Source organism: Solanum verrucosum, unplaced genomic scaffold (genome assembly GCF_900185275.1).
Source record: "Solanum verrucosum unplaced genomic scaffold, falcon-dt-bn FXZP01000047.1, whole genome shotgun sequence".
NCBI classification, from domain to species: domain Eukaryota; kingdom Viridiplantae; phylum Streptophyta; class Magnoliopsida; order Solanales; family Solanaceae; genus Solanum; species Solanum verrucosum.
Window position 1 is genome coordinate 838620 of NW_026020155.1, and position 15910 is coordinate 854529.

General features: G+C 37.4%; 1 protein-coding gene across 1 annotated transcript in view; it reads right to left on the reverse strand.

The window, feature by feature from the left end:
• Nucleotides 1–227: 227 nt before the first annotated feature.
• The window catches only part of LOC125828312 (cleavage and polyadenylation specificity factor subunit 1), a 47916-nt gene continuing 32233 nt past the window's right edge, over nt 228–15910 (reverse strand). Inside the window, exons 17-26 of the mRNA XM_049507625.1 lie at nt 14715–15505; nt 14342–14422; nt 14196–14261; nt 9399–9476; nt 8868–9089; nt 8017–8148; nt 7747–7923; nt 6641–6820; nt 4917–5302; nt 228–674 (exon numbers count right to left, since the gene is read on the reverse strand). Of these exons, the coding sequence (XP_049363582.1) occupies nt 560–674; nt 4917–5302; nt 6641–6820; nt 7747–7923; nt 8017–8148; nt 8868–9089; nt 9399–9476; nt 14196–14261; nt 14342–14422; nt 14715–15505 (2228 nt within the window). The 3' untranslated portion in view covers nt 228–559. The remainder of the gene's footprint in view (nt 675–4916; nt 5303–6640; nt 6821–7746; nt 7924–8016; nt 8149–8867; nt 9090–9398; nt 9477–14195; nt 14262–14341; nt 14423–14714; nt 15506–15910) is intronic.

Consider the following 15910-nt stretch of genomic DNA (forward strand, 5'->3'; position numbering starts at 1 on the left):
AGGTGGCAGAAAATATGCAATAGATGCGAACTGTTAACCACCAGAATTGGACAAACTAGTATTTTCGAGATGCAAAGCAAAAATCACCTCAAGTACACTTTCTCATTCAATCTAAGTTCAAGCTGAATTTGACTTCATGTCTGCTCTGCATACCCTTCGTACTAATTCCTAATTTTGGTGACGGTGTAATCACTTATACATCATAACATAATCTACAAGATAAGCAATGATTGGTTATAGAAGATCAAACTTCACCTTTCATCTTAAGCAGGAATACATAATAAATGACCCTGGGTTTCATACACCTAATTCATATACATCCATCAATAACAACAGAGAACCAACGCTGCTCTTGACGAGAATGATGACTGCAACGCTCCTCAGATTCATGATTTGTGAGGAAACAGCTTGTTGGGAGTTAAAAGCCGTCTTAGTTCTACGAGGATGATTACTGAAGGCTTTTAACTGGTCGAAGATTACTTCTGAAATGCTCCAGTTCCCCACTTCCTTCAAATTAGCTACATTGGTTTCTGATCTATAGGTCCTCATTAGAGCTACATTATAAGAAACTTGTACCCAAGATCATGTCATTCAAGTTTGACATTATTTGCATCCGAGTGGTTCCGATCTGCTGAGCTATCTCAAGCTGTTCCTCCAATGGGAGCATCTCATAGCTGCAAAATGAACAAGATATATACATTAATGATACAAATTCAGATGCTACTACAACAGATCAACGTTGTCAAAAAGATTGAAACACAGTGTATTATCACAAATTTCACAAAATTTTACAAGTCATAACCAGATCTTAAATATTCTCACTTCATCACAGCATTAAGCACCACGAGTCTCGTTGATAAGCCTTCACCCACCACCAAAAAGGTGATAAAATTTCCAACGGAAGATACCTACCTTCAAGCCAAGGAACATAGTTTTCCTTCTATGGAGATTCTTTGCCCCAAAATTGACTTAACGTAGTCATGCATTCTACAGACCTGATTTCAATATAAGGGAGTGTCCAAGAATAAATGGGAGAAGAGAATGATTGGTCACAAAGACTTTGAGGAGCAGAATGTATGGGATATCATCAAGCAGTGTGCTATGATAAAGCCCCGGGACCTGATAGACACACCATGGACTTTTCTCAAACATGTTGATCTATTATCATAGATCATTTTATGAAAGAATGGATCTATTTTTGCTGACAGGAAAATTTAGAAAAAAAATTGAATATGACCTGCAATGCTTTGATCACAAAGAAACCAGGTGATGTGTTTGAAGGATATTACACCCATCAATTTAATTTTCACTGCTTACAAGATCATTTTCTAAATTCTGACAGAAAGATTGAGGAGGGCGATGATCAAACTACTTGATGATTTTCAGATGACCTTCATAAGAACAGACAAAGCATGGACGCAATTCTCATTGCCAGTGAATGTGTGGATACTAGAGGGGGGGATGGAGCTTCGTACTTAAGTTTCTGGCATCAATGAGTTTTGGGAGAAAGTTGAATACATGAATCGCCTTTTGCATAAGCACCAGTAGACATTCTGTATTAGTGAATAGTTCCCCTGTTTGAGACAAGGGGATCCAATTCCCTTTCTTATTTATCTTGGTAATGGAACGCTTCAGAAATATGTTCGAGACTGCTAAACATAATGGTAGTTCAGAGCTTCAAATAATGAACAGAATGGCTTGGAAGTTCCATCTAACTATCTTGATGATACATTAGTTATGTGTGGTGCAACAGTGGAGCAGCTTAGACACTTCAGAGTTATTGTCACAGTTTTTGAAGCAATCTCAGGGCGCCATCACATTTGGTAGAAATCTAATCTTTCCTGTTAAGGAAGTTGAAAATCTGGCATGCTTGCAAATGCATTGGGGTTTGATGTAGGATCACGTCCCTACTTATTTGGGTTTTTATTGTGAGAGCTAAGAACAAAGCATCAGAAATTTGGAAAGAGGTACTGGAAAGATGCAAGGATAGATTGGCAAGGTGGAAGAGTCAATACTTGCCATTGAGGGGTAGACTAGTACTGATAAATGATGTGCTGGACTAAAAAAATTTGGACTTTGGATAAACAAAGGGAGTTCTTATGGCAAGGGGAAAGAGGACATTTCACCTAGTAAAATGGACCATTATTTTTATAGCTAGTAAAATGGAGCAGGGACTGAAAATTAGGAATCTGAAGCAACAGAACATCAACATCAGCTAGATGATGAAACGGATGTGTAGGTTCATATCTGAAGAACAAGATTTATGGAAGAAGTAGTTAGTGAGGAGTATGGAGTTGATAGCCCCTGGATACTAAAACTATAAACATCCCTTATGGTGTTGAGGTTTAGATAAACATCTGGAATCAGTGGCAACAATTTATGGACATCATTAGTTTCAAAGTTGGGGATGGGAGGATTATCTCTTTCTGGAATAACTAATGGATAGGTCATGCTCCTCTCAAAAAGTTGTTCCCTGACATACATAGACTTTCTGTAATGCTAGAAGCAAGCACAGTGTCCTCTAGAATCCAGAGGAAATGATGGTAAACTGCTACCAATTCTGGAGAACTTCCGATGTTCTATCACAGTGCAAGGATTTAGAAAAAAGTAAAATCAGATATCAATTCACAGTGAAAATCTTACTATGATAGCTTGATTTCTGGAAAGTGGAAACAGATCTGGAAAACTAATGCTCCTTACCTTACAAGATCTGATAGGATCCCTAAGAAGAAGAGGGACATACTTTTGTTTTTGATCTGTAAAAAATTCTGCTTGCACCTTCTTGGTGTTTTTTTAATCAATACAACTATCAATTCTCAAAAGGAAGTTCAAAAACAATAGTAAAACCAACAATATGGAAGGAAACGTTAGGCCTCAAAAGCTAAAACACACCCATAAGATGATTTAAAATGTAGACACTAAACAATAACATAATCAGAATAGAAAAAGGAATTTAGAGATTGTATTTAAGAAAAGTAGTAACTTAATAAGAAACTTAAAATTACATGTTTTCATCTAAATCCAAATTTTAACTGGTTTCTGAACCTACATTCTTTTTTACTTCATCTATTTCTTTAAATTATCGTTTTTCAATTACACTGGTCTTAAAATTGTTTTTTTTTGTGATTATATTCTTTTCGAGCATTACGACAATAACATTCTCAGTATAGTCCCACAAGTATGATTGTAGAGGGTAGGGATATACGAAGACCCTAACCCTACCTTTGTAGGGAAGAGAGGCTGTTTCCAATAAACCCTCAACTCAAGAAAAGTATTTTCCGAATAGGTTTGAAAGAAATGCAAGAGACAAAAGCTATGATGGAAATACTGAAGAAAGAGAAATGCTGACAGTAAAAAGTAAAAATAGTGAAGATAACAAAAGTAAAAGAAACAACAGTAGTAATAGAATTGAAGAATAGGATGATGCCACTGGTAAGGAAACAGATAGGTGCTCCAGACTAAAACCCTGCTCTACCACTGGGAGAAGAGGAGAAGCTCAACTACCTACTGACCATCTTCCCTAATCATCGACCTATATGCTCTCCCAGCTAAGATCATGTCCTCAGTGAGTTGAAGATGTGATATGCCCCATCTAATCACCTCTCACCACTTCTTCCTCAGTTTACCTCTACCTCCCCTCGAACCTATCACCGCCAACCTCTCGCACCTCACTGGGCCATCTTGCTCCTCCTTTTCAAGCATTATATATATATACTACAATTTTTATTTTTCCTTCATTGTGCATCTCTACTAAAACCCACATTTTGATAGTGCTTTGAGCTTAAGCCCTTGCATAGTTTTGGCACTGCTCTATGCTAATTATCTTAGGCACTGAGAAAAAAAGCTGAGTATCCAACTCAAAACCTTAAAGGAATGGGTGAAGCAGCCCAAGGCATAATAAAATCCTTTGAAACCCTTACACAACAAATAAGGGATAAGTAACCTTATTCTAGGATTTTACACAAACTTGAACACTTTCAGGGAGAGATATAGAGAGAGTATGTCTCAAGAGGGAGCCTGGAGCCAAGAAGAGAGTAGGCTCAACAGGCATAGGAGTGAGCTTGGAGCAAATCTAGTGGCTCAATAGGGCTTGAATTGAGAGAGATGAGAGAAACACAGAGTAAAAAGAATAGATACAGAAGAACAATTATGAAAACGGCCTTACCAAAGTTTGGCACTGATACCATGTGAAAGAGTCGGAGCATCTATCTTAAGGTAGTAGGTGCATCCCTTAGGAGGTTATAAATCCCTTTGAGAACTCTTACGAAACAAACAAGAATATGTGTACTCTCTAACAAAACTTACTGAGATAGATATGCAGTCATACAACATCCACTCAAGATCAAAAGTGATCACATATGATAACGTATAAGTAGCATATATAAAGGGTAAACTCGGAGGTCAGTAGGGTAGATTTAATCATGTTCTCCATAGACCTCCCTATGCACCAGTCATTAAATGTGACACTAAGAAATGAAGATGACAAGATGAGACTAAAAATTCATCTAAAGAAAAGTTATACTAACCAGTTAGGATGAATGCTTTGGTGTTGTGACACGTTTAATAGGTCGTCTATTTTTTTCTTGAATGTATATTACATCATGCATTAGCCAATGCTCTTTTAATCTTGTCAGAGACTTGTATGTCCGTGTAGAAATGAGTGTGAGATCTAGAGTACCCCAAACCAGTCTTCAGAAACAAATTATTGTAGTCATGGTCACGGAGCTCTTCAATCTCATCACAAGGCAAGACGCTTCCTTTTCACTCACTACCAAACATAATTTTATTTTGAGAAGGTACCACCAAACATAATATGGTACATACTCAACTGTCTAAACAAGGAAGTTGGCAACACATACAAAACAAAATTTGAGTAAACTAAAAAGAAGTGCTAGACAGTTCCAAAGACTACTTACTGGGATAGCAGCTCACAGTCAACTATGTTGTCTGGACCAGGCCGATGAGCTTTTCCATTTGAACGGAACTGGCGGAAAGATCTTGGATTTAATCCAGCAACATGGGTAACAGCAGTGACAAGCTTTTTCTGCAGGGACTGAAGCCTACGAAAAGTAAGTTCATCCAGAGGGGCTATACAGCCAAGGCTGCCTTCTAAAGTGCCAAACACTGTAGCGAAGCGATTAGTTTTATCAGAGCCAGGAGTGGTAGCAGTACGTTCAGATGTAGTGGGAAGCAACTGCAAGCGTAAAAACTTTGTAATGCGAGAACCAACATGGAACTCAGCCCTAGACAGAAGCTTCTGCCCTTTCCAACTTTCTGACACCTTTGGAGCATAGTAGAATATCTACATTTAAGCAAATATTAAGTAATTAGAGTCGGATATCAAAGCCCCTGATTAAATTTGAATAACACCGCAGGTCTTCAAACCATTGCTAAAGTAATGGCAGTAGGAAGTAAAAAAAAAGCTATTAACCTCTTGGCTAGATACCATTATCAGAATGCTATGCAAGATCAGTGATACTGACCAACATATATCTGAATAACTATTGCAAGTATGACTAGTTATATACTTTCCATAACTATGTCGCAGGTCACAAATTTCACTTTAGAATATCATCCACGGAAACTATAAAATTCTGTGACTCAAAATTGAATTTGCTCACGACATGCTCAGTGGCAAAAGCTAGTTTGCATCATTTTCATGCATTAGAATAGTCATATCGTAGCAAACTCATCCACCTTTTTCTAATCAGTGAGTGCCCCTTCTCCAACCCAAAGGAATGGAAGCACAAAAAAAGTTAATAATAATAATTAAAAAAAAAAAAAAAAAGTTGTACAGGAGGGAGCTGAATAGAGAACAAAAAAACAAAACTCTCAGGTTGAAGATTGTAAAGATATGGCACTTGAGACTAACTCAACCCCAAAAGCTAGACAATGATGGGAGGATTGCCCAAGTACATATAAGGAGACCACCAGTCCATTCCCCAACCAATGGGGGACTTTTACCAACTTTAACAACCCCTTCACGCCCAAGACCCACTAGAGCGTGGACCGGGAGAACAAACGGGAATGGACCTGGCTCTGATACCATGTAAAGATATGGCGCATATGGGCCTAACTCAACCCCAAATGCTAGCTAATGAATGTAGGACTTTTACCCACTCAAACAAAGGTAATAGGCAACAAGTTTTGCATCAGAAGAAAAAGTTAGAGAGAACCAACTTATGGGTTTTCAACTAATCCTAGACATTGGGTGTACACATGCTATTAGAGTGAACTTGTTCTGTGAACTTAAAGTTTCAAAGAAGAGCAAAGGCCTTCAAGGTTTACATGTCCCACATTGGTAGAGGTAATAGGTTGTCTCCTCATATGGTCTTGGACAACCCTCGCCTTATGAGCTAGCTTTGAGGTTGAGTTAGGCCCAAGATTCATTTCTTATCATGGTACCAAAGCAAGGTTCATCCATGTTATTGTGTGTTTCAATGTTGGGCCTCCATGTTATGTTGTCCATGCTATGGTTGGTAAGCTTGGTATGTGGAGGAAATGGGTGGTTGTCATTATATCGTCTTGGAAAACCTCAACTTCTAAACTAGTTTTTGGGGTTGAGTTAGGTCTAAGGTCCGTATTTTATCACGAAAGCTATTGCATCGACAATACAGAAAAATATAAAACCAGAACATACCTGAACATTCTTTTGATCATCTGAAACTACAAGACTGAGAGTGCTACCATCAATCAAAAACTCTGTTGCTAAACAATCAAGCGGACTAAAATCTTTAGCCAATAAACTCAGTTGAGGCTCTTTCCAACTGACGAAGGATATACTCTTGTGAATGTCTCCAAGAAGAATAAAGTTCTTCACCTATGATTTACAACATTGAAGGAAAAGGTATGGAAAACATTCAGAATATTTTTTTTGTGAGAAGCTTTAGGAAACTAAACAAAGAGAACTCCAAATACTTTCATGATTTGATATCTTTTGTCCAAGAATGAAAAGGTACTATTAGATCCCTCATTTATGGAAATTGACAAGGTTTTAGAGAATAAACAATAAATTATGTGCTCCTCCCCAACAGTCTATTTGATTCTCTTTGTAGCTTGAGCCACCAAAAATATTTGTCCAACAACAAGTAATAGATATAGGACAACCAATCTGAATATTTCAATAGAGAAAAGAAACTATTAGCAGAGTGTTGCTCCTTTCATCACATTTCATTCAAGTTATTTTCCACTTTGTTTTTGGTCTAAGCATAAACTGCAAAATGATTTATCTCATCGAATTTTGTAATTGTTACCAACAATGCAGAATAATAGGAACTGCAGCACTTGGATTCACCAAATCATGACTACATCTTATGCACTCTTTACAGCATTATGACTGGAACTCCTCAATCTAGGCACACCCTGCCACTTCTCGTGGATTTTCACAACCCTGGTGTGCAAAAAATGGGATATGCACTAGGCATTTTTTTTTAATGTTGAACTCACCACTCTTTAAGATTATAAATTATGCTATTCCTTGTGAGCTTATAATATTAAATCTCAGATTATATTCATAAGCTTTTATATCCTCTATGCAAATTCGGAAGAGGGTGGGCTATCGGCTACCTTTGATCCACATTCTTAAACTTCAATAATTACAAATTAAACGAACCATGATTTACATAACTTCCCTAGATGAAATGAAAAATGTACTGAATAAATCATCCAAGTACTAAGCCTTAACGGGAGTTTGATCTGATAATATTCCTGAAAAGTGAAGGAAAAGTCACTAAAAATTGTACTTACAATATTTAGGCTCACAGCATGAAGTGGAGGATAATCACAAAAGGCAACTCCATTCAATTCAGAACCCGTCCATTTATGCAAGATAATTTTAGGACCAGAAGCTATCAACAAGTGACCTTGAAGTGAAGCTAAAGCAGGTATAGCACCCTTCAATTCCTTTGAGTAGACTTCTGATACCTGAAACCATTTAAAAGAAGAGAGTAAAACAACTCATTTTGCCCAAAACAAAGGAGGAAATATGGAAGCCAAAAGCCATGTGGTGGGAGATACCAATGTTCGTGAATTATCAGCAGTGCGATCTATAGAAAACAAAAGCACACGCCCCCTTGCAGCCACATCCTCCCCTTGCACGTAAGCAGTTCCAACTGCCAAAAGTGTTTCATTCTCTCTCGTTGTTGTATTCTGTTGTAGAACATTGAAAAAAAGAGGAAATGATTAATTTTTGAAAGTCTCCACATATTCCTCTTTTTTAAAGGTAAGATTTAATAGTCTCCTCATGTTCCTACCAAAGTTGTGTTCAAGTAGTGCTCCAGGTTTTGTTTTATTTTCTTCTTCTTCTTTCTTTTGGAAAGGGGAGGAGACAAAATACCCCAGGTCACATTTCAATTGACCAAGTGACAATTAGGGGAACCAACAAATTTCCTTGCCATGGTATTTTCATTTACACTTCCGACTTAAGGGTGAGAAATAGCTTTTCAAAGGGAAACTGGAGCTTCAGAAACTCTTACTTTAGGTAATTGTGACATTCAACAGAGAAAATGCACAGATGAGTTAATGAATGTACAACTAGAAACAGTATCTTGTATTTTCCAAATTGGAGTTCCGAAAGTTGTAGTTTTTTATTAAAGAGATACCCCCCCCCCCAGATATTTTATTCTCAATAAACGAGGTTATCAATGTTAAGAATCCAACTAGAAGGTGGTAACTTGACCTTCAAATAATTGAATCAGCTAAGTTTGAGAGAGGTAAACATTGAATTTTTTTATAAAGAAAAAAAATTAAGTTTGAAATCCTTTTTGGAGAGCTTGTACTCAATTTTAAATTCTTCCCTTCTTTTAAATAAGCTTCTGTAAGGAAACAAACAATAAAAAGAGAAAGAAGAGGAATAAAATTGAACTCACAAGTAAAGTAACCATCCTCACAGTTAGAGCATTTTCAGAACTTTGCATAGGAATACTTGCCCTTGTTTTCCAGGGCCCACCAGATTTTTCCGGTTCCACAATCCGCACCTCAAATTCTTCTATAGGATAGGTTCCTTCATAATTTAAATTATCAGGATCAAACTGCTGACCAACCTCTTGATCAGCTATAGTTGATAGGACTTGATTCAATGGCTTAAGAACCTGTCGGAAATAAGTAGAACTGTATGAAATGAAGCCAGTAAATATTAATGCTAGCCTCTGTTTTTTCCACCAATGATTCACATTTTCTTTCTATCTTAGTTCCTCTTTTTTTTTTTTTTTTTTTTTTTGTGTGTGTGTGTGAGAACAATTCTATGTTGTGCATTCATGCATAGGAAAGCTCTGTAGTACACAAATTGCTGTATGCTTTATGACTCATCTCTGAGCATTTGTATTACCAGCCTAACAACATATGTTAATACATTAATCTCAAACCACAAATAGATAACAGAAGATGGAGTATATACTCACTGGAACTGAAACTATAACTGAGTAAACATTCTTCTCAGCAAAATAAGCAACTTGATGTGGTGTTCCCTTTAGTGGTATCTGCAACCCAGTCCCAAGAATAAAAGAGAAGAAAGATGAGAAATGTTAAAATTCAGATATCCATTGGGAGAAACAAATATCCAACTTTATGTACTAATGATTTTGTACTCTAACTAATGGGAAAACATTAGCAACAGTTCATATGCATTACTTTAATTATTTTCGCAGGGAGGAGCTCTTCATATTATTGAAAAAGCTGAACAACATGCTATATTTATAATAGGATAATTGACATTCCTTGACCAGTAGTTGAACTGCTCGAGATGCAATTATCCCTAGCTTTGAAACTTTACTAATAAATCCCTCTAATCAATCCATTAGTTGGCCACTGCACAAATTCTTCCAGTTAGTAATCACTTTCATCAATCAATTAGTTAGCCATTATACAATCATATTATCTTTGTTGAAGCTCTCATGCGAAGTGCCCAAAATTTCTAACCTCTGTCCTCAATTGGATATCCATAAATATACTTGACACAAGCACAATTATTGTGTTGCCTTAGTTCATCAAAAGCAGATCAATCGTAATATATCCAGAGGATCAATATAATAAGACATAATTTAGAAAAGACTTTTGAATTTCCTTTAAAGTATTTGTTTTTTTGCAGTTTTTTAAAATAGAAAAACATAGAAAGAGCATTAGAAACAAAAATGACATTTGAAAACAATATTTGTATATGGCTATATGCATAGAGTAAAAAATTAAAGGAGTGCTTAAAATAATATGTGAACATATACTCCCCCATTCCAGTTTATATGGCACTATTTCCTTATTAGTCTATTCCAAAAAAAATATCATATTACTATATTTGGAAACAATTTAACTTTAAACTTCTCAATTAACTCTTGATAAGAACCTTTTATAGGCAACGTTTTGGTGGAGACAAAATTAAAGGGAGCAGTAAGAGATCGTAGTCAACAATTAGAGGGTAATAGATGGGTGGGGGGGAATTTGGATGGAGGCATTAGGTAGTAAAGGGAATATAATTATTATGTGGGATAAAAGGTCTTGGAAGGGGGAGATGGCGGAGAGTGGAAATCAGATGATCACTTGCAAGTTGAGTGGCATTAATGTAGATCTCACTTGGTTTCTTACAGCAGTCTTAGTTGCACGGACTCTTCACTTTTGATGCCGCACCCGTGTCATTTTTGAAGAGTCCGAGCAACATAGACAGCAGTATATGCTTCATGTGATAGAAATGAAAGGAATGAGTTATGGGAAGAATTAGGTGCAATGAAGAGCTTTTGTGAAGAACCTTGGGTGGTTTGTGGCGATTTCAACACTACTAGATCCCCTTCAGAAAAGACAAATCATACCAAACTTTCAGGAGCAATGAAAGACTTCTCTAGTTGTATCAATGAACTAGAGCTACTTGACCCCCCTTTATTTGGAGGATCTTACACTTGGAGAGGAGGGTCAAATCATAGAAATGCATCACGGATTGACAGATTCATGCATTCATTTCCTTGGGACGAATTGTTTAATCAAATCAGACAGAGTTCCTTGCCTAGTTTGGGTTCTGACCATAATCCAATTTTGTTGTAATGTGGAGATGAGGTCTTCAACAGATCATATTTCAAGTTTGAAAAATGGTGGCTGAATGTGGAGGGGTTCAAATCCAAAGTACAAGACTGGTGGAATTCTTTTGATGTGACAGGAAGAGCAGACTTTAAGTGAACAACAAAATTGAGTCTTTTGAAAGTAAAACTCAAGGAATGGAGCAAGGAGAATAAAGGTAACTGGAGGGCTAGAAAGGACCAACTTCTGGAGCAAATTGGCAGTTAGGAAATCATACAAGAGGCCAGATCTCTCTTACTGATGATGAGTTAATGATGAAAGCACAATGGGCCATGGAGTATGAACAAACGGCTAAAAATGAAGAAATCCATTGGAGACAGAGATCCAGAATTCAGTGGATCAAAGAGGGTGACAAGAACACAAAGTATTTCCACAGAATGGCCACTGCGCGTAAGAGAATCAACACTATAGATTCTTTGATGATCGATGGGGTTATGTCCTCTAATTCTATGGAGATTAAGAGGTCCATTGTGGATTTCTATCAAAATCTTTACAAAGAATTAAAAAGTTGGCGTCCAGATTTGAATATTTTTTATGTTCAAACTATTACTATGGAGGAGCAACAATGGCTTACAAGAAGATTTGAAGGGGAAGAGGTGTTAGAAGGGATCAAAATGTGTGCAGCAGACAAGGCACCTGGCCCGGATGGTTACACATTGATTTTTTTTCAAACTTTCTGGGAAACTATAAAGGAGGACTTAATGTTGACCTTCCACACCTTCCACACTCAACAGAAATTTGAAAAAAGTTTTAATGCTACATTTGTAGCTTTGATTCCAAAGAAGGTGGGGGCAAATGATCTGAGAGATTTTAGACCAATTAGTTTGATCACAGGGGTGTACAAAATCAGAGCCAAGGCTCTAGCAGAAAGATTGAAGAGGGTGATAAGCAAGCTTGTGAACAAACATCAGATGGCCTTCATTAAAGGTAGACAGATAATGGATGTTGCTTCAATTGCTAGTGAGTGTATTGACACTAGAATTAGAGGAGACGTACCGGTGGTTATGTGCAAGTTGGATATTGAGAAAGCCTATGACCATTTATATTGGAAGTTCCTGATCAACACTCTTAGACAAATGGGATTTGGAAATAGATGGCTCGGTTGGATAGACTTTTGTATTAAAACCACCAGGTTCTCCATCCTTGTTAATGGAGAACCCGTAAGTTTTTTTCCTGCAGAAAGAGGACTTAAACAGGGGGATCCTCTATCTCCATTCCTTTTTATTATAGTTATGGAGGGATTTGACAGTTTAATGAGGAAAGCGTTGGAAAATAATTGGATAGTAGGTTTCAATATAAGAAACAGGGCAAACGAGAGTATGGAGATGACACATTTACTGTATGCCGATGATACAATAGTGCTTTGTGAAGCAAACCAGGAACAGCTATGCTATTTAAGGGTGATTCTGGTAGTTTTTGAGGCTTGTTCTGGACTCAAGGTTAACGGGAGAAAAAGCCATATGTTTCCTCTAAAAGAAGTTGTAAAAGAAGTTCAACAGATACAAACACTAGCAAACATCTTGAGGTGCAAGGTAGAGAAGCTACCAACAGTCTATCTAGGCATGCCATTGGAGGTAAACCATAAAGCCATTACTATTTGGGATGGAATTATTAAGAAGACCGAGAGGAATTGGCACTTTGGAAGTCTCAATACCTTTCATTGGGAGGTAGTCATTTTAATAAACTCTATACTAGATTCCTTACCAACTTATGTGATGTCCCTTTTCCCTATACCTGGTGAGGTGGTCAAAATTCTAGATGCTTTGAGAAGGAATTTCCTCTGGCAATGAAATAAAACTGAGAGCAGTTTCAGTTTAGTAAAATGGGCAGAAGTTCAACAAGGGAGGAATTATGGGGGTTTGGGAGTAAGGAAGCACATGTTACATAACAAAAGTCTGGTAAGCAAGTGGCTATGGAGGTACAACCAAGAGGAGCATGCACTATGGAAAGAGGAGATACAACACAAATTCGGCCAAGAAGGGGAATGGTGTTCAGATGAAGTAACAACCACTTATGGAGTTGGAGTTTGGAGGAATATCAGAAGCTTTTGGCCGACTCTAAAAGTTAATACAAAAGTTAAAGTTGGGAGGGGGGATAAGGTTTTATTCTGGAAAGAAGACTGGATTGGTCAAGGATCTCTTCAAAAATTGTTTCCTGGACTTTATTCTGTCAGTGTGCAAAATCAGTGAGTTGTGGTCTCAACAAGGGTGGAATTTGGTATTTGGAAGGTTGTTAAATGACTGGGACATAGAAGGGGTAATTGAACTACTGAATATGATAGAAAGCTTTCCAGGCACTAATTTGGAAACAGACAGTCTATTATGGAGACAACACCCAGATGGAAGATTCTCTGTCAACAGATTGTACAAGTGGGGTCTATCGGTAACTGGAGGAAGGAAACAGGACCATGGAGTGCTGTTTGGAAAAGTGTGGCTCCCACTAAAGTGAAGTGTTTTGTCTGGTTGATAGCTAGGAGAGCCTGTTTAACTCATGAAGCATTACAGAAAAGGGGCATCAACATAGCCTCTAGATGCTTACTATGCAAAGAGGCACTGGAAACCAACAAACATTTATTTTTGCATTGCAAAGTAACAACACAAGTATGGGCTTTATTCTTCAATTTAGCAAGCCTAAACTGGTGTATGCCAGAACACACATCAGATTTACTGAGTTGTTGGATCAGAAGGGGGGCAGCAAGAGTCAAAAGAAGTGGTGGAGGACAGTACCTGCTTGTATCTGGTGGAATATTTGGAAGGAAAGGAATCAGAGGATTTTTGAAGGAAAAGAATGCTCAATACAGGAGATTAAATGGAAAGTAATTACTTAAGTTTTTGGTGTAAAGAACAAAATATAGAAGAGGAAATCCAATTAGTTGATTTTGTAGGTTCTTTGTAAGTATTTCTGTTTTTTTTTTTTGTTTTTTTCTCTCCTCTGTTAATGCTTTTTGGAGGTGGTGGCGGCCAGCATACCCCTTAATGCTGAGGAATACAAGTTACCCGTTTCAAAAAAAGAAAAAAAAAAAAAAATTATTTAGATATATATATTTCTTTTTTTTACTTAATCCAAAAAAAAAAAATAGGGAAGGAGGGAGTAAAAGGAAAAGAAAATTGTTTAACTGGTCTACAAAAATGAATTCCCACCTTTTGCACTGGCCAATAGTTGTCATAGGACAGGAAAGATGGAAGTTGGCAAATCTTTAAAGTTCCCTGCAGTGACAAAAAGCAATCCAGAAATACATTAGCACAGACACATGAAAGTCGGAAGAAGCACAATTTCATTACCGTACCAGGGCCGTAACATATATAAGTCCGTGATTACAGTTAACATTGTGAAGGACAGTGAAGGCAACAATAGGTCCATCACACAGCTGCAGCAACAAAGCAGTACTTGTCAAGAAGAGTACATAACAGGTAAATGACCCAAGGTGAAAGTTTTAAGCTTAGACATCAAAGGTTACAGGTACATTAAATGGTTGTGGTGCCAGGAAAGTTGCTTCAAGGCAAGACCATTATTTCCTGGTTCATTCCTCACCCAGGCACCACAAATAACCACAGCATAAATGGGCATCAACTTAATCTAATTTCACCAACCTCTCTACTCTACCAAGAAAACAACAACAAGAATATGTGAAATACACATGGAAGTAAGTTAACAATAACCTGTGGATGTATTCTAAGTCGTTCACGAAACACCATGAACCAAGATGGCCTTGATCCGGTGAGAAATATTCCTTGAGAACCACCAATATTCTTATAAACATTCATTCGCTGTAATTGGGTTCCAGATGGCATCTCTTCCCTTGCATAATTGTCTACTGGAACCCGAACAAATCTTAAATTTCTGAGCCTAGATGCATTTGTACTACTAAGACTAATGGAATTCTGTGATGAAACAGATCCCTCAACTTTAGAAGAATTCTCTGAACCTTCAAAAACATATGCATGGTAACTTAGAATCGTCCCATCAGCCAATATCCCAAAAAGAAAAGGGCGGGAATGTTTCCCTATCCATCTATGCATCATCAACTCCACCACGTTTATCTTCACGTCCTTACTATTCTCTTTCTGTCCAGGTCGGATTACTTCCTCGGTATTCTTTGAATGTGCATGAAGACCATTGACCGAGTCTTGCATAAAGGTGTCAACAAGGTAGGTCCTCCCAGAAATGAATTTATCAACAGAGAAAACACAAGTAAAATTGGGAACATCAAATATTTCAAGAGTGCCATTTTCATAACAAACAACACAATATACATCACCCTGATCCTGGGTTACCCCATCGGCACCATCAATTGCCTCCCCCATGCCAGAAGAAAGCCAAGCGTCAGTACTAGTCTTCCTGAGCCAAGGCTCAGGACCTTTATCATGGTATAGTGTACAAGCAGATATTGACTTTTTTGAGCTTTCAAATACTGATGGAACAGTAAGAGAAACAGAGCATGATGATGGATCTGAAAGGAATAATAAAGTCAGCATGGAAGAGAAACACAGGATAAATGGAAAAGTTGAGCTTAAAAAGACATGGTTCAAGACAGAAAACAAAAAGACTTAAACTGTGAATTGTGCAGTTATTAATAAACCAGCTCACGCCTTACAGAAATAAAAAAAAATTGAAACTGGTAACGACTATATATTAAATTACACCATATCAGTGGAGAAAACTTTACATAATCCCAACCAAGCTTAAGCTACTGCTTTCACAAGGATCCTATCATGTCAACTAGTGATTCAGCCTCCTTAGCATAGCTTTCTTTACACCAAAAATAAAACAAAAATATACAATTCATCTTGATTTTCTCCACAAAATTATTTCAAAAACTCTATAGTTCCTCTCTTCCAAATGGTCCACCAGATGC